At 43.2% G+C, this 18,792-nt stretch overlaps 1 protein-coding gene across 2 annotated transcripts in view; it reads left to right on the forward strand.

Moving 5' to 3' along the window:
- Positions 1 to 18,792, forward strand: part of LOC119383145 (NPC intracellular cholesterol transporter 1) — a 67,294-nt gene that overhangs the window by 39,194 nt on the left and 9,308 nt on the right. For both annotated transcript variants that reach the window (XR_007415086.1, XM_049412428.1), the window contains exons 17-23: positions 2,815 to 3,005; positions 8,269 to 8,387; positions 9,664 to 9,787; positions 12,085 to 12,143; positions 13,421 to 13,568; positions 15,664 to 15,895; positions 17,949 to 18,062. Coding sequence is in view for 1 of the 2 variants with exons in the window: in XM_049412428.1 (XP_049268385.1) it covers positions 2,815 to 3,005; positions 8,269 to 8,387; positions 9,664 to 9,787; positions 12,085 to 12,143; positions 13,421 to 13,568; positions 15,664 to 15,895; positions 17,949 to 18,062 (987 nt within the window). In the remaining variant the exon portion in view is untranslated. The remainder of the gene's footprint in view (positions 1 to 2,814; positions 3,006 to 8,268; positions 8,388 to 9,663; positions 9,788 to 12,084; positions 12,144 to 13,420; positions 13,569 to 15,663; positions 15,896 to 17,948; positions 18,063 to 18,792) is intronic.

An 18,792-nucleotide genomic window follows, 5' to 3' on the forward strand; every position in this document is an offset into this window, starting at 1 on the left:
TGATCCTCACACCCATGACAGAATTGTACTTGGAACAGCTGGGCATGTGTCACCTGTGACAAAGAACTGTTGCGAAAGAAACGATGACCATGATGGCTGCGGGGAAAGTTGCGCGGGGTTATACAGTTACGTCATGCACCAGCTGTGGGAGTCATGAGGCTTTGTAAGCATATTGCCTGCCGTTACCTTCAGAGTGCATGCACTGACGCTGACACTCTCTTTAGTCAGTATGGCACATGCTACAATCCCCTGCACAAAGTTTGTAAATCATGTGACAGCTCGGTGTTTAGTGTGTCTGGCCACCAACTGCACTGTGCAAGTTTTATATAAAACAGTTGAATAAAAACGTATAAAACGTTGAATATAAAACTTGCTGTGCAAGTTTTATATTGAACGTTGGCAAAGTTCTTTTTCTCACATTGAGGCCGTGGGAGAGGAAATAGTGTGTAAACACCAACCCATACGTTACCTTTTCCTTGGAGATATCATATGTATATTATTACAGGCAGTGCACTCAAAGGCTTGGCCAATCCTTGAAAATTGATCTGTCAAGGCCTTGAGAGTTCTTGAATACTCTTTTCCTGCAAAAGCTGCTACAAGTAATTGTAAAATGATTGGCTGCAGTCAAGCAGTAGTCATACTGTCCATGCCTTGTCTCACATCTATGGTTTCCTTTAGTCTTTAGTCTCAGCTGTACTGCATACTTCTACATTTTGATCGAAGGATACAATTATGACTCTCTGCTCGTTGCTCTTACATATCCATTGAGAAACACACGGCGACAAGTTTTATGCAGCAGCTTTTTCAATTAAGTCAGTTATACTTTATTTTGTGATATTAGTATGCAACACACTACATGCTTTTATTAATGAAGGTTTAGTCCTTCTTTTCTCTGTTTTTTTTTTCTAACACGGCTGTGCAATTTTTTAGGCTGGTCTGCATGGTTAGTGAATTTGACATCAGACTAAACTATAGAGCACTTTTATTTTACTAAAGAGCACTTTTATTTTAGGGGCGAAGCTCCTCAGTGTGTGGGCCTGTCCCTCCTTTGTAGTATGTAGTAGTAGGTAGCCACGCATAGTGGGATGTATCCACTCCATGTGATAAAGGTGACGATGACGACTGATGACCATGAGGTCATTGTGGAATATTTGTAAACGAGATGGCTGACTCACTGCCGAGAGTATCTCTTGAAGGCCCAGTTTTGTCAGTTATGCCTCCTACAGCTTATGTCACAGCGGCGAGGTTCAGAAAATTTTCTCTTATTGAAGATTCGGAAAAGATTAAAATACCGAATTCAGAATATTCACACTTGCAATTTCCGTGGGATAATAAATGGTGTCCCACGCGTAAATTGGAAGTATCCATCACTAAATTAAGATGTCGTATTCCACCGCTTAATTTCTACTTAAACAGGTCTGGTCTGGTCCCATCCCCTTTGTGTCCCAACTGTAACGAACCCGAAAATATCGACCATTATCTACTAAGATGCCACCGTTTTAAAAACCAAAGGAAAAAATGCTTTGAAATTTTATTTAAAAAATTAGGAATACCACTAAGTACTCTAAATATCCTCTCCTTTGGGGCTGCTTCATTGGAATTCAGTAAAAGGAACGTCTGCGGGGCCCTCTGCGAATTCCTGATTGACACGATGAGATTACGTTGCTAATCCTTTGTTTATCAATTTATTGTTTCCCATCCCCTTTCCCCGAAAACAAAATCTTATTTATTTCGTTATTTCCTTTTCTCGTGTCACGAAAATCACCTTATTCTACTTGAAAAATGCCACCTTTCCCTTTCCGTGAATTTCTTTGTTAACCCAATGTTCCAATTCACTGTAACCGCCGGCTTCTTGGCCAATCCCCCGGTGTGGGTGTGAGCCAAATGCAAGGAACAAGCAAGCAAGCAAGAATAAGCGCGTTCCAGTATAGTGGAATGTACCCACTACACGTGATGACGATGACGCTGATGACCATGAAGTATAAGCGCGTTCCATGACGATGACGACTAATGACCACTAAGAATAAGCGCGTTTCAGTATAGTGGAATGTACCCACTACACGTGATGACGATGACGCTGATGACCATGAAGTATAAGCGCGTTGCAGACCACACATTTTCTTTCTGTCATGGATGAAAACTATCGTGAACGCGCTCTCGCCCTCGAAAGGCAAAACGGCAACGCCGACAACAAACGTTCCCCTGAGCTTAACGTCATATACTATGAGGACCCCCACGTTTGTGTGTCAGGTCTTTGTATGATGATCGAGTGGGCAAAATTTACGGGGATTGACGGTTTACCAGATTACCTCCGGAGCTTCGCCCACTCATCAGCATTCACTTCGTGGATATGGCGTGATTTTTTGTGATAGAGGTTTCCTGTATCGATGTTTGTAATGTTAACGTGTAGTTCTGTGGTCAGAAATATAGAATGTGTGCATACAGTGTGCAAAACATCTGAGCATAGATGCTTGCTGTAGTGGATACTGTTCACAGCTTTGATCACATAACATTGTTTCTACCAATTTTAACGATAGTTTGATCACCATAATTTGAATTCAGTTATGGAAAAAAAAAAGGCTTCTGGACTGATTTAACTGCTAGACAAAAGGAATTCTTGCCAGGAAGCTTGCGATAGAGACACATTGTCTGTACTTGCCTCGTTCCCATCCTGTGGCGCATTTTTAGTTTCAAGCCTTGTGCAAGTGCTCCTGCATTAAATTTTTTTTTAAATGGCTTCTTAACTTTTCGTAGGTCTAGGACCGCCTTTATCAACACTTTCATTTTCTTTGTGTGTTTATTTCTTCCATACAGGATTCGTACCTCCAGAGCTATTTCCACATGCAGAAGACTGCTCTGGCTGTTGGGCCACCACTGTATTTTGTGGTCCAGCCGGGCTACAACTACACGCGCTACGAGGACCAGGATCTAATTTGCGGCTTGCCTGGATGCAGCTCGCAGTCACTGTACTCGCAGATCAGCCTGGCTGCCGTCTACAACAACTTGTGAGCACAAATCGCTTGTTCTTTTTTGTTTTCTTTTGTATAGTTTTTCTTGGCATTGTGTAGGTCACCATGGGGAGGGCAAAGCACTAAAGGAATGCTGATGTGAAAGTTTCAGTTAAGGGGAGATGCTACTCGAAGACACTTTTTCTTTAATATTCACCCTAGAGCAATGAAACTTGAGCTGCTTATAGAACTTTTTATGCTGATTTCAAATATATAATTAGTTTTCTTGCAAGTTGCGTACTTTTAGTTCTGCAACATGACAAAGTGAAAAACTGAAGCATCTTGCCCCCCCTCTTTTCAGACCTAAACTTCAATAATTTTTTACAATTGATAGTTCATAATGTTTCAAATAAAGTGCAGAATGCAAATAACTAATTAGGAAGTCCATACAAAATATGTACTAGACGTGAAAAATTTTAACGTTGGAAGTTCATATTTCTCCTACCCTAGTGAAAGTTTACATAACTTTTTTTTATTTTATAATAAGAATATCGAAACTTAAACAAGATAATTGTATTTCTCGTACTTTGGAAAAACTTTAGGAAAAATTTCATGCAGATCTGAGCGCCAGAAGTACCCGAAAAAGGAGGGGCACATTGACAAAAATGGCAAAATTTGTGTTTTGAGAAAAACGAGTTTTAAAGTCAAAATTGCATGTTTATTTATCAAAGATGTCATTGAATGCAACGAAATTTGTACACAAGAAAGAACAATCCTCCTTGTAGTGGCCACTGCCATTAAAATGCGCCAGCACCATAGGTTTGGCCCTCACGGCTCTTTCGAGCTGACTCCTCGACAAGAGATTTTTTCTTCAGCGCACGCCGACAGGCCCTTGCTTCTCCTGTTAGTTTTTGAGACATTTTTTTCTGGCGTGTGCTGTCCCGTGATGTGCCAAGAGCAACCAGATCATGAGACGGGAGCACGCCAAGCTCTTCCAGAACACGTTCAAAACTGGAGTGCCCTCGATTAAACCAACATGTTCAATGCTGTCATATCAGCAATCAACGAAGACTCGTCGTCCTGCGATTTTTCTTCGTCTTCGAAGAGTCCGATCTTTTTCTGGGAGGCACTCACATATTCGAATGCCGCGGCAAACTCGTCGGACGCATCGGCGTCACTGCCACTACGCCTTGCGGCAGCAGACGATCTTTTCGTGGTTTGAGTGTTCGGCTTTGATTTGCGCCGGCGTCCTCGAAATTTGTGCCTCGCGTGAAACTTCACAGGCCGGTGACCGCGCTTCCTACGGCTTTCTTCATCAATAACGGATAAGCACTCGATAAAAGCGTTGTTCAGCTGCGCTGCTCGACGAGACACGGATCCTGCAAGTAGGCTTCACAGCACACACAGGCGCGCAGCGGCCAATGGCGGCTCCCGATCCGTACCACGTGATTTAAAGCCAGTCGCGGCGCTCGAAGAAGGCGGCAAAAGCGTGCTTCTCTTTATTATTTCTTGCGCTGCAGCAGCGCGGGAAACTTGTTATTTGAAGAGTGAGGCTCGGCTCTTCGCCTCATGCGGTCGACAATGGTGAGCGGCGGCGCATTATCAGCGGCAAGGTGCTCGAAGATGACACACTTTCGGCCTTTTGACAGCCACCTTGTGCTCTTTAGACGCAATTTTAAAGCATTTCCTGTTGAGTCTCGACATTGATTTTTTTTTTCAGAACAGTAGAGGTACTAATCTTAACAAAACAGGCGAAAACAAAAAATCGATAATATTTTAGAAAACTCGTGTTTTTCGACCCGCATCTCCCCTTAATGCACGAGCATTCTTTGAGGAGGTCTGCATGGAAAAGTATGCGTGTGGTTGTGTAACAGTGTAGCAGTGTAGGGAAAAAAATCGTATTTTAGAATTTGACTGCGCACTAGTGGTTTGTTAAAGCAGTAAATGGTGACCAGTGTTGCAGCCTATTTTATATACTCTTGTACTACTAGCACTGGTTAATGTCAGCTAGTTTCATTTAACTGATGGCCAATACTGGCCAAGGATGATTATAAATGATGGTTAATGTCTGCCGAGTGACGGCCAGTGCTGGTCAGTGATGGTGTATGTTCGTTAAATGTTGGAACTGCAAATAATGCTTGCACACTCTCTGTCTTCGGAGTCGTAGTTACTTTGAAGGTATTCATCGAAACTTCTTTCACTTTTTGAAGGGCTGAATCTCGAATTTCATTGCTTTTGTTCATTGCATGCTTCATGGCATTGCAAATTCTGCTCTTTGGCCACTGGGATTTTTCCATATTTTGAACTCTGCTTCTAGTCCACCATGCAGCATAATGTTTTATATTAATGCAGTTGGTCGCATTATAGCTAAGGAATAGAATACAGTATAACCTCATTACAACAGACCTTCATAGTGAAGAGGATTTTGGTCTGTTGTAAAGGGAGTATGTAAAATCCAAGTACTGTTACAACAGAGTTTCATGTAAACACTGAATGGGTCTGTTATAACCGGAGAGAATTAAGAGTCACAAACATGGTCTTATTTTTAACGGGGGACCAAAAAAAAATGCGATTTTTGGAAAATCGCATTTTCAGTTTCTGTAGCCCATTTCTATCTGATTCCAAAATATCGTCAATGAAAACTACGTAGAAGTGCTATAAAAAATTTGTTTTGCGTCTGCCGACTTGGCGAAAATTGCGGAGATATAAAAAAAGCGTTTTTCAAAATTATAGCTCGGCAACGGCGCAACTGGGCGCCACCATTTTGGGCTCGTCGTAAAGAGCATTTCTCCGCGTTCAAGTTCTCCGTTTCAGCTGGCTCCTCCATTCAGTAACAAGCGTACGAAAAACACGTTTTGGCTGCTTCTGCGGTATTACCGCAGAAGCAGCCAAAACGTGTTAATGCTCGCTTCGGGATCGTCGTCTGCTGCTTGTGCGTCGCGAGGTCGTGGCTGTCGAAAATTGCGCTACTTAGTGACGCGTTCGCACTCGTTCTGTGTTTGCGGGTCGACGATAATTTGGAACGCTTTACGGAAGCTCAATCATCGGATTACGATAGCGCGCCGCACTCGTCGCGAACATCACACACGCGCTACTAATAGAGTTGACTCGTTGGACCCGCTGTTCAGGGGCGTAGCCAAGGGGGGGGGGGTTCAAATTTTTCAAATTTGCTTGCGTATATATACACATACAAACGCACGCACGAACATACACAAAGTATGGTTGAAGCCCCCCCCCCCGAAAAAAATTTCTGGCTACGCCCCTGCTGCTGTTCGAGGTTATTCTTATCAGCATTTCGAAGCTCATGACGAACACCACCGCGGGACAACTCCTTGTACTTGCAATCGAGCATGACGTACTTTGAAACATCGGGCACCGCGGCCACGCACATCGCAACCGAGCTTTCTACTAGATGTCGTGGTTAGGCCTAACTCCGTTCACGGTGCCGATGTACGAGCCAAATCCGAACTTTGCGGGCAAGAACATCGCGCTAGCGGACATGCGAAAGCGAAGAAGCCGTAATGTCCTTCGTCTCAAGTAACGAATCGCATCACCTACTGGCTCCTCAGAACCGCGGATGGGCATTTTGCGCATCGGCAGCGGACCCCCCGGCCAAGCTCGCCGCGCAGCGACCGCGCGGAGAAGCGGTGGCAGCGGCTTGCAATTTCGCGTGTCAGCGTCCCAAACGCAACACCAAGCACGCTGCGCGCCGTTTTTTTTTTGTCGCTACAGCTAGGCATAGCTGATCATTGACAGACCGGGGATCGGCGGCCTTCGTTCTTGAATCGGTACGTCGATAACCGCGGTGCGCTGCTCCCGTCCCGAAAGTATGCTCAGCGATGTTTGAAGTCAGAAGTTAATGACCGTGGTAGAAAAGTCCGCTCTAAAGGAGTCCTGACCACCTTGCTGGCCTGAAATTTTAGTCAATTATATCCGAATGTCCGTTGTACCAGAATCCGTTGTAAACGAAGCTCAATCAATGGAACTAATACGGAGGTCGGCATAACGCCGCAAATTGGTATGTAATATCCAAATGTCTGTTGTAAACAGATCCGTTGTAACGAGGTTATACTGTATTTAAGTCCTGTGAAATGGCAGTCATCGCCAGACTGGTATTTTTTTTTTCAATGCTCTTCTTTCGTGTGCCTCCTTAAACAAAGTCTATTCATATCTTGATAAGAGTTGATAGTCACTTGCGATTTCTTTGCGACAGGCGCCTGCGATGATTCTTTTTTTCATTTTAATCATACTACCTCGGCTACTGGTGTGCCTCTGGGCTGACAGACGGATTGCACTGATGAGGTTGTACATTGATTATAATGTACTTATGAATATTCACATTGAGCAATTGTCAGTTGTATGACTATCATTTTATTATTTTTTCTTTCCTTGCTTCCTTATGTAGGCCTTTGAGCCACTCCTTTTTCATACAGTGATTTATCATCGTATCTCATGCAGTGCGAAGAGGGCGAACTGCTGCACGCCCAACCTATGCTGCTGCTTTGTTTCAGCCTTACAGTACCTTAACCATTCATATTGAACCGATATGTAATTGTTGCTTTGACGATATAATGTACTATTGTCGCTGCAGTCTGATATTTTCTCGTGTATAAAAAATTCAGAGCTGAAGTCAAGGTCTGAGTTATATACGAATTAAGAGAAAATGTGAGGAAAATACGGTAATGTTCCTTGAGGCAACCTATTGCATAGTAGTGGACTGGCACCTTTCATTTATAGCATAGGTCTAAAAAAATGGGACTAGAAGCATTTTTACGTGGGAAGAAACGAACTTAATTTTGCAAATATGGCAATTGTACATACCTGCATATTCCTTGATGTTGCTATGATTAGGTGCATGTCTATTAGTTAATTAATGTGGGGCTGGCTTTGGAAATAAAACAAAGTGGCTACATTTTATCATCTAAGATTTTACTGAAAAACGAGCATTTTTATTTAGTGGCATGCTCTCAAAAGCAGGGCAAAAGCAGGTCAAAATAAGATTTTTTTTTCTTTTATCACGCGCAGTTAGGGCAGGGCGCCTTGGGTATCTTGGGTTTTCGTGGAGTTTCTGGCCTAAGCCCTCAGGCTTTGATGCAGTCTATTGAATTGCCATGCCTTCGGAGTAACCGTGTTTGCTGGACGGAGAATTCAAAGAGAATATTAACGCATTCCGGCTGTCTAGTATGTTTTTTTTTACAGCAAGATTTCTTGAAGGGCTGCTGGCGTTTCTGTTTAGCTTCTTTTACCTTGCATTGTTTCTTTGCTCTTTGCTGCCTATAAATAAATCAGGCTCTTGCACGTCTTTTGTTTTCATTGACAGGACAACCATATCCCAGCCCCCTATGTCCTGGCTTGACGACTACGTCACGTGGACCAAGACTTCTTCCTGTTGTGCAATGGACAACACTACAATGGCCTTTTGTCCTCGCAATCACACAAGTTAGTGGCCTGCAGTATATGCAGGCTGGCTATAGTATTTCATTCATTAGATGCGAAGCAGCTTATGGCGGAGGCTTTGTCCGTCCCTCCCTCCCGCGTCTCGCGGCATCCACTCCCCACTGCGCATGGGCGTCCCCTTCCCCCCCTCTCTCCTCTCCTACGCTCCCCCCTCTCTCTCCTCTAGGAATCCTCTACACTACGGAGCGGCACGCACGTCCCCCCCCTCTCTCTCTCCTCTAGGAATCCTCTACTCTACGGAGCGGCACGCACGCCCCCTCTCTCTCCTCTCCTACGCTCCCCCCTCTCTCTCCTCTAGGAATCCTCTACTGTATGGAGCGGCGCGCATGACAGGTGGTGCAATTGCTGCATACTCCGTTAGGGCGGGCGCGGTAGTTCCGCGGTATAAAATGACGGAACGTGCATGCCTCATTCTCTCCTGTGCAACGCCCCGATGAGTGCCAGCGTCAACGCCGCCGCCAGTGTCAGAGTTAGCGCCAGCAAAAGCGCAAGCATCAGCACCAGTGTCAATGTCGGCGCTGACACTGGCGCTGACACTGGCTCCCCGTTGCTTCGCATACACACATGGTTCCCTTTAGTGGGAGATGGTGTAATTTTTTATTCTATTTTATCGAATACTGCGGGCACATAGCCCAAGCAGGGAGGGCGATATGTGGCACATACAGTGAACAAGAAAGGGCAATCGACAGCCACTCGTGTGTGGCACACAAGCCCCAAGGAAATCCAGTGGGTTCGTGCTACAGATGGGTGGTTGTCAATTTCTCTTCCTTAACCCTTCCTCCACCTTGCGGTATTCCGCAGAACGGATTTGCGAGAGTGTACAGTGAATACATTTGGCAAAACAAAACGAAACAATATTAATACAGGATTAGGGTGCATATGTTTCAAAAAACAAAACAATATTAATACAAGATCACGATGTCACCGCAAGAATGTGCCATTGCAATGCCTTGATTTTGACAACTGTTATTATTGTATTTATTTCTGAAATATTAACAGTGCAAAGACTTGCATTTTATTGTAAAGCATTCTATGGGAAGTACCTTGATTTTTGACTGCTGTGATCACTGGATTTATTTCTGCAATGTTAACAGTACACAGACTTTGCATTTTAATCATTCTCTGAGGAGTGAACTGGGGTTTCGGAAGCAGTTTTAGGGTCCTGACCTGTATTTGGTCTTGTTTTGTTAGTAAAAGAAGTCATTTTTCCCCCCATATTCTGGCAGAAGTTGAAGTTTTCCTTTTTCTTATTAATTAGGGCGAAATACCTGTGTTCCCTGCTTGTCAAAACAAAAGCACCAGGAGCGTCCTGTAGGTGATACGTTCCAGAGGTTCCTTTTGGACTTCTTGAATGACAACCCTGATGCCACGTGCCCCAAAGGGTATGTTCCAGATCCTCACGTGACAATGGTTCTCGTATTCAAGTGTTTTTTTCTTTTTCTTGCTAGCTTTCCTTGCATCTTCAGCACAATATTGAATAATGAAGTACTTTTGAAAATCATGCCAGAAACCTTTGCAAACGTTGCAATTGTACCTCTGCTCAGGAAAACCTTGATTAAAAACCTTTGTTAGAGTAGAACTGTGAAGCAGCTTCATTACATTCTTTCATAGAATGGGGCACACACAATTACTGGCAAAAGTATGAATACCATAACGGCAATTTAGAATACAGTATTGCACAATAATTAGTCGAGCACAGAGTCGACCGTCCCTCCTATTTTGTTTATAGGTATAAGCTGTCTGATGCATTAATGCAGCTTTTAGTAATCTTTTTATGATCTACAAGTTCGTCTGCAAGACTGTATTTAGGCTGTCATTTGGTTTCGAATATCAGTGCTTCTGTCTTGGCACCTTGTCGTGGCAGCTGCTTGTGACGAGCCTAGGAAGAAGTTCTCTAAGGAATCCCGGAGACAGATGGGGGCTTCTCCGTCAGCTGACAGCGCTATTCCAGGCTCCATAATGCCGTTTGCTGACACAACCCTTTCATTGTTGTCAGAGTCCTTCGTCGTTGCAGCTGTTCTCTATATTGTGCATGATTTTTTTTTTTGTTAAGAAATTGCATGGAGCCTGCAATTTGGTTTGTTCACGTTGGTTAGAGGAAGAGGTTAATAATGTGTCTTGCACGACCAATTGTTATGTGCAGGCAGCATATTCTTAAAAATTTAGTAATTTTTAATGACCGAACTTTGGGTGAATTTTCAGTTGTGAAAATGGAAGCTGAGCATTTATGAAGTGTGTCTGTGTCACGAAAATCCCAGGATTAGTAAAACAGCGATGTCCAGTCGTTAAATTTGCTGCAGTACGCTTTGGTATTACAAGTGAGATAATCCCAAACAGCTTGATTCACGCTTCTGATAAACTGTTAACTGGAGTTGCAGTGTACTTTGTGGTGCATTTACAAGACTAGATATCTTAAAAGTGGTACTAGATTCAAGATTCCCGTTATGCAAATACGGCTTTACCACTACTAGTATTCCATTCTGCATTGCAACATGTACATACCGTAATGTTGATAGTTAAGTTTATTAGTGAATCTCTGATTATACTCGACGACAACTTATCTTGACATTGGAGCGAAGGCTACGGAGGCGGGGCTTCCGCACATTCGTGTTGCTCCGCAAGTAGTACGGCAGCTTGCGGCTGATTTCGGTTTTGCTCGCTCGCATCGTTAACGCGTTTAGAAAACATATTCACGAAAAATGTGAAGGGAATGTGAGCGGGAGAGACATTTCGATTGTTCAGAGTACATTTTAGTGTCATATTACGAGTTAATTTTTCTTGGAGAACTAAACGGTGCGTTTGCGGCCGCACACTGACCCACTACGTCACGGACGCCATGTTTACTTTGGAAAACAGGCATGCTGAAAAGGTGGTGCTGTCTAAGAAATGGAAAGAAAAGGAAGGCATTCTTGCGAGGTGAACAATAACTGTATTCTACCTACGACTTCCCGCAACTGTTTCAGTCTCATAATAAATAAAGCAACATTTATTTCAGCAAGAAAAACGAGAAAATTATCAGTAAACGTAAGTACAATTTCTTGCTGCGGTAGCAGGCATGCACTTCGGTTCTGTAGCTTCCACAGTGCTGTCAAGGAAAGTTGTCGCCGAGTATAGCTACCTGAACATGAAGATTTATTATGTGAGTAACATTTGTTGCATCAGGCAACCACTTAATTGTGCTTACTTGTGTTACCTATCAAAAGCAGTATCGAGAGATAATTTTCCGAACAAGAAAAAACAACCTAAAGACAAAGAAAAACGGGCTGTATACGACATGCTGTGCAAGCTGCAGTGTGTGTGACATCTGTGATACCAGGCCAGTCATAACATGATCGTGTGTCTGTAATATTAAAAAAAACTGATCGATTTATTGTTGCATGACGTTTTGTTACCTTCCTCTTTGCTTAACTCAACAGCTCATTTTGTTTCTGTTGTTTGCTGTGCTGTTATGCCTATGCATCTGTCATAGTAAACCCCAAAAAGATAACACAGGAAGATGAAGATTTAAAGTAATTGATAGTGGGTAGGAAAGTGCGACTATTATGTAATTTTGCTTAGTGAATAGAGTATTGTCCCATTTGACATCGCTCTTGTGTCATTGTTTCCATAGTGTAATTTGTCATGCACGCTGTGGAAAACAATAAACTGATAAAGCAACCTTTCTTTTACATACAACTAGGGGCCATGCTGCCTATGCAAATGCAGTGCAGATCTATAAGAACAGCTCTCATATTGGAGGTAAGTCTTCTGTCTTGCTACTATACTTTTGCAGCACTATAAATGTGATGATGATGAAACAGAAAGCTTGTCAAATACGAGCCTACCTTACTTAACTGGGAGTAGTGGCCATGTAGCAACTTTTTTTTCAGGTTTTGTCCTGCTAGCGGAGCGGATCTAAACCACATTATGTGGCAATGTAAAAACCACTCCCCTCCCCCTAACATTCGCACAGTTTTTAATAGTTGTGAGCCGCGGAAGTCTGCCATGCGTAGCTACAACCCGAAACTTCGGGAGGCTGTCCTAAGGTGGGCTGAGGTGGTAAAGAAGGCCTACCTGTGAGTAGGATAACGTCCCTCACCTTCTTCGCGCAGTCCCTTTCTCTTTAAGATGGGATAAATAAAGTTGTTTCTCTCCCTCTCACGCACCTTCAGTTCTTGTCCCTTGTAAAGCCCCGACTCAAAATTCACTCCGTACTAAATTATGAGGCTTATGCACGAGACCACGATGTTCACTGGTGCATGACTGCGTCGCTATTTAAAACATTTTTGAAAACTTTTTTTTTTTTTTTGCTGCAAAGAAAAAGATAGCAGGACACCTATGTTACATTAAACACTCTTATTGATCATTTAACATCGTCTTCAACTTCTTTTTGCTTTGGCAGCTATTTGATTAGGCAAATTGTTTAAAAGTGAGCAGCCAAGGTAATTTGATTATGTAAAAAAAAGAAATCATGACCTAGCATCAGCACTGTCTGTCAAGGTGCAGTGGGAATCTTTTGCTTAAAGCGCCTTTTTAAATTTTTTACTATTAGCAACGACACCTGATGTTTGGCAGGAGTTGGCGCAGTCCCCTAGACTTAAATTCTTTAATTATTGTGAACGACTCCTCATATTTAAGCAGAACTTGGGTCAACGACACCTAAACATGAGCAAAAAACACCAGCTCACAAGGAAAAATGCTAGGGTGCTAGTTATGTTGTACAGTGTAGTGGGTGCAGGGTATTTACACTTTTAAGCACTGCAATTCATGAAAATTAAAATGAACAAATATCATGTTAACATGAAGTGTACCATAATAAAATATCTCTGGACTTTCAAATGCTATTAGCCTCGAAAGAAAATGTGTGTAACCAACATAAAATTCAAGTGAAAGTTTTTGTTACTACATGTGAGAAGGGAGCATTGAAATGATATAAATTGGACGTTCCAAGCAGTCAAGGCACATTAAGCTACTGTTGTGTGCTCATTTTTGTTCGTGCTTAGAAGCTCAACTGCTTGTACACTTATTTTTTTCAGCGACACAGTTCATGACTTATCACACTGCATTGTCAGACTCGGACGACTTCACGCGTGCACTTAGGATGGCACGATTTGTGGCCGACAACGTCACACATGAACTCCAAACTTCCTCATCTTCCCATAATGCCACAGTGTTCCCGTATAGGTCTGTATAACTTTTCTTTGTGTATGTAACAGTTCGGTGTGAAGGATTTTAGAAAATAATGTGCGCACATGTGCTGCTCATTGCTGGGCAGCGAGAAATTTGTAAGGTTGTATTGCTGAGTGACGAAGCATTGTGTGAATTGCACTTCATTCCGTAAGATATGTGTACGAGGTAATGGGAGCAGGCCAATGTATATGTGCACACTATCCAGGCAACATGGTGCTTTGGCATTCTTGTGGCAGAGCAACAGAATTCTGATATTTGCCTGACTAATTACTACGAGCAAGGCCTGTTGCATTTGCTGTAGTTCAAGGTGGATGTGCAGGGTGCCCTTAATGAAAGGAAATACGTGGGCTCGTGGCCTCTGCTCTGCAGTGGCTGCTTAGGGCAGCAAGAGGAAGGATGTTAGCGTTATCTTTTGGTGGTCAGGAGAACAGTCTAGCAGTGGAGGGAATCTATTAGACTCTTGCCTGTCAGTCGTGCCTAGTCATTCCGCCCACCAATAGATTATGCCGAAAGCTGGCCTGTTTCCTCTTGCCTGTCAGTTGGTAAGTCAAACCCGGATATATCAAACTCGCAAAAAAACGCCTGTCAGTTCGATATAGGGCATAATTCGATATAAGCCTGCTAAAGAATTGGACGTCATAAACTCGCACACCATTCATAAAAGCACTTTATTGACGAAGCTAGCTTAGTTGCGCTTGAAATAGTCTTCTAATACCTGCCAACTCTCCCGGTTTGCTCGGGAGGCTCTCAATTTCTCACCAGTTCTCCCGATTGTACGGGCGCAACGATAAATCTCCCGATAAACAGCCACCCAAAATGAAAATAACAAATGACAATGGCTCTAGATGTTTTCTGGCATTGAGAAAACAGCACAGCTTGCCGCAGGACTCCGCCCCCCCCCCCTCCTCTTCCACTTTTCACTGATATAAGGGGAGGGGAAGCAGCTGCGTTTGTTTTTGGCCTTGATTGTTAACGGTTTGGCATGTTAGCACTACTCCATGAGGGACTCGCGATAGCATCACACTGCGGCACACGGAATGTTAGCTTTATAGTCGTACAATGTTATGTGGTGAAACGTGCTAAGCATGGGAAAAGGCTATTATACTTATTTGGCGGGTCGTAGTAGATTTTGTTTGCGTGTGTGTGTAATTAACTACACGTGTGCATTGTAATTACCAGCACTGGTATCATCGTCGGCATGTAAAAGCTTTGCTGCACTGATTCAGAGCTGTGTATGATGCTACCGCTGCCCTGAGAAGGAAGGAATAAAAACGTATGAGTTTTTTTTTGTCATCGCCCCCCCTCTTTCATTCTGCGAATCTCCCGATTTTCGAGGTCCCTAGGTTGGCAGGTATGCCACTGCACTTCATAGACACTTCGCAGCAATCTGAGAAGTGTAGTGTCTTCCTTAATAGAGGGGTAACGCTGTGCTCAACTAAATAGAAAAAGATAATACAACATGGCTGGTCAGACTAATTAGTCTAAGGTCCGTTCAACATTAATGCAGAAGGAGTTCTGAACGAAGCATTAAAATAAGGTGTCTCTTTGCAACCTAGTGTTTATCTTTGTGTGGAACAAATATTGCAAAGTTTCTTGGGAATCGCCATGTCTTCAAAATTTTTCAAAGTTTCTTGGGTAACACAAAAAATACATATATTTTTGTTTCAATCTGTCTTTGCCACTATTGCGCCTTTACAACTTATGTAAAGCTCTTTCTTTCAGCACTTGGATCAGCCAGGCTAACATCCAGCATATTTTTAAAGCTTCTCTCTCTCACTCTCAAGACCAAAGAGCACGGTGACCCCATGTCCAGTATTTTGATGCTGCTTTGGTTGTGTCCCTGTACCGCTGCAACATGTAGACTTCTCATCTCATTGCTCTGGCTTAAGAGGAAGGAACTTAGACTTGCTTGAATACAGAAAGACGAGACTGACTGGGTTAAACTGTTGCAATAAGATAAAGCTTTATACAGACTAGCCAAATTCCAAGCAGTAATGTAGATCCTTATCAGTCATAGGTCCACTTAATCCATGGTTGTGTATGCGTTGCTAAGGGCTTGCATCTTTGTCTTCTCTTGCTGCACGCGCAGCATCTTCCACGTGTTCTACGAGCAGTACCTGACGATCGAGGCAGAGTCTGCGGTGCATCTGAGCATCTCTCTTGTGGGCATCTTTGGCATCACCTTTCTGCTGCTCGACCTTAACCTGAAGGCGGCCGCAATCGTCTGCCTCACGATTGTCATGATCACAGTGGACCTGCTGGGCATCATGTACTTCTGGGACATTGCACTCAATGCCATCTCTCTAGTCAACCTTGTCATGGTGAGCACTCCTCCAGCCTTCTGGCGAAAAACATCCACCTAGCATACTCGCACAGCTATGATGCGAGATGCACATTTTGCTGACCATTTAATAAAGAAAATGACCCGCCGTGGTCGCTTAGCATGTAGGGTGTCGAGTTGCTAAGCTAGAGGCGGCAGGTTCAATTCCCGGCCATGGCAGCCACGTTTCGATGGGGGCGAAATGCCAAGAACACCTATGTACTTTTATTTAAGTGCACGTTAAAGAACCCTATGTGGTCGAAATTTATTCCGGAGTCCCCCCAGTACGGTGTTCCTCATAATCATATAGTGGTTTTGGCACGTAAAACCTCAGCAATTATTCTTATATTATTATTGACTAAATTAATGCGTTCTGATGAACTATACAGTAAAAGCTCGTTAATTCGGATTTCACGGGACCACAAAAAATGTCCGAATTAATGGAATTCCGAATTATTGAAAGTATAGAGAAAACAATAAACAAATGTCTATTACGTCGATACACTTTCATTATATTGATAAATATGTAAATCCTGTGCTTACTTTGCATAAGAGTTCACAATGTGTTCACTTTGTTCACAATGTGGCCAAGGCTCAACACCTCCCTTTCTTTAACTAACCCGAAAATTCGTTGCTGTCTTTACCATACGGTTCGCGTTGATGATGGTGGCGATGCAGACTGCAGCGCCTTAGTTCAGCTGTCAGCCAACGCCAGTTTTGCTCATTTGCGTCGCACATTTGCGGCGCTTCGTGCTCGGCGGGCCCCGTGAATTGTCCGAATTAACCGGGTTGCGGCCAAGTATGACGGAATTAACAAGAGTTTGATGCCATTGAACAATGCATATGCTGGCCGGGACCAGAGAACGCGTCCGAATTATCCGGTTTTCCTAACGGATGTCGAAATAACGAACTTTTACTGTAATAGCCATTGACCTAGAGTAGAATGTTCTTTTAAGGTGGAAGCCTTGCATCTTTGTTTCGAGGTTGTGTTGCGAGGTGTAGAAAATCGTGTGCCACATTCCTTCATACCACGAGCCGTGGTATGCAGGTATGTGGCACATGCTGTGTCCAACAGAGCTTTTGCCTTCACATTCTTAGAAAATTCTAAGCATTCCCCATAATTTTTCTTTTTTTAGCATGGTATGCCGTCTTTGATGAGATATGTGCATGCATGCGTGCGGTACATTGCTATCGTCCTGTATAACTCAACAGAGGTTGTCATGCATTGCTGCATGTAACTAGATGCAGGCATATGTCACTGTCTACCTTTTCCATTTTGCTAAACTTTTATGTCCTTGCGGGTGCATACATTTTTCGTGCACTTTCACTTGTATAGCTACACGATGGCTTTCCTGGCCAGCAAGGTCGTCTGGTGGCTGAGGTTGCAATGCATTGATGAATAAAAAGAAAAGCACTGCATTTATTGCTGCATTTATTCTAGCAATATAAGAGCTGATGCTCTATTGAGTTGGTAAATCTTTAAAAAGAAAATGTGGCACCGTGTTCGAGCAAACATAACATTGCACCATGCTGCGCTTTTGCCAGGCTCCACTCACCTGACCTTTCTGTGCCTTTGAAGAACACTTTTACAAGAAGTTATGAGGCACTGCTTCATTAATCCATCATTAAAGCTGCGGCATTCCATTGTACGTACAACCTTTGTACACGGGGTAATGCTAGCTTACAAGTAGCAGCATACCTGTGCAGCTTGTGGATGCGTAAAGTTTAGCATATCAAATATAATAAATAGCTTGCTTATGACTAGTTCCTGGTTTGCTGTGGATGTTGAGGACAGGCATGCCTCAGCACTGTTTACTGTACTGACTTTGGCTTTGCATGACATCTTGTGTCACAAAGGGGCACTGAAGAACAAAATGGAAATTGATGGTGAAAAAGGACCAAGGTTTCTGCTTAACTTTAGCATCTTATTCAGCAGCTTATTCTCAGCTTCATTTAATATTCAGCAGCATTGTCCAGTCTTTGTTTGCTTCTTGTTGCAGCATGTTACTTGCTGGAACGCTGTCACATTCTTTTTTATGTTGTGATCAACCCAGGCTATCGGCATATCTGTGGAGTTCTGCTCTCACATTGTCCGGGCATTCCTCATGAGTGGACAACCCTGTCGTGTCTCGCGGTCTGAAGAGTCTCTTGCAACGATGGGGAGCTCGGTGAGTGGATGATCATCCTAAGTTATGTTCTGCTTACAGATATCAAGTGAATACTCCGATACCGAGTACAGATACCATATTTTCCGGTGTATAAGACGCAATTTTTTTTCGAGACTTTTGCTGGTGCGTCTTATACAAAGGTGCGTCTTATCTACGCAAAAAGTCATGCGATTCTACGAGACAAATATGCCGATATTTCATTCGTGAGTTTGATAAACTGAGCGCGAGAGCATTCGTAAAAAGATCTCTAACCTTGTTATAACAATGAAGCGGGTGTGGTCTTAGATGTCAGCTGCCTGTTGTTCAAGCAGTGCAGTGACCACGGAGATTACGGCTGCACCGAAAGCCACCATCGTCATGTGCACTGTTGTACTGTTTGAATTGTTTGTTCTTATATGAATCATTAGGCCCACGGAACTGAGGCAGTAAATAAGAAAGGGCACAACGTTTCATTGTAACGTTGTAGTGCCCATAATGCCAGTTAAGGGGGGACCCTGCTTCAGAGAAATATTTTTGTTTTTGAGTGCAATTTTATGAAACTTTCGCAGCTTGTGTATTTTTATGTCCTGATTTCAAATACAGCATAGACCGCTTATAACATAAGTCGCCGGAGTCGCGAATATCCGCACTATAAGCGGTACCGCACTATAACCAAAACAACATTTTTGAAAGGTTGCACGTGTGCAAAACATGACCAACAGGCAGGCGCGCGATTCCGACTATCGAAGCA

This window comes from Rhipicephalus sanguineus, chromosome 2 (assembly GCF_013339695.2).
Source record: "Rhipicephalus sanguineus isolate Rsan-2018 chromosome 2, BIME_Rsan_1.4, whole genome shotgun sequence".
In the NCBI taxonomy this organism is placed as follows: Eukaryota; Metazoa; Arthropoda; class Arachnida; order Ixodida; family Ixodidae; genus Rhipicephalus; species Rhipicephalus sanguineus.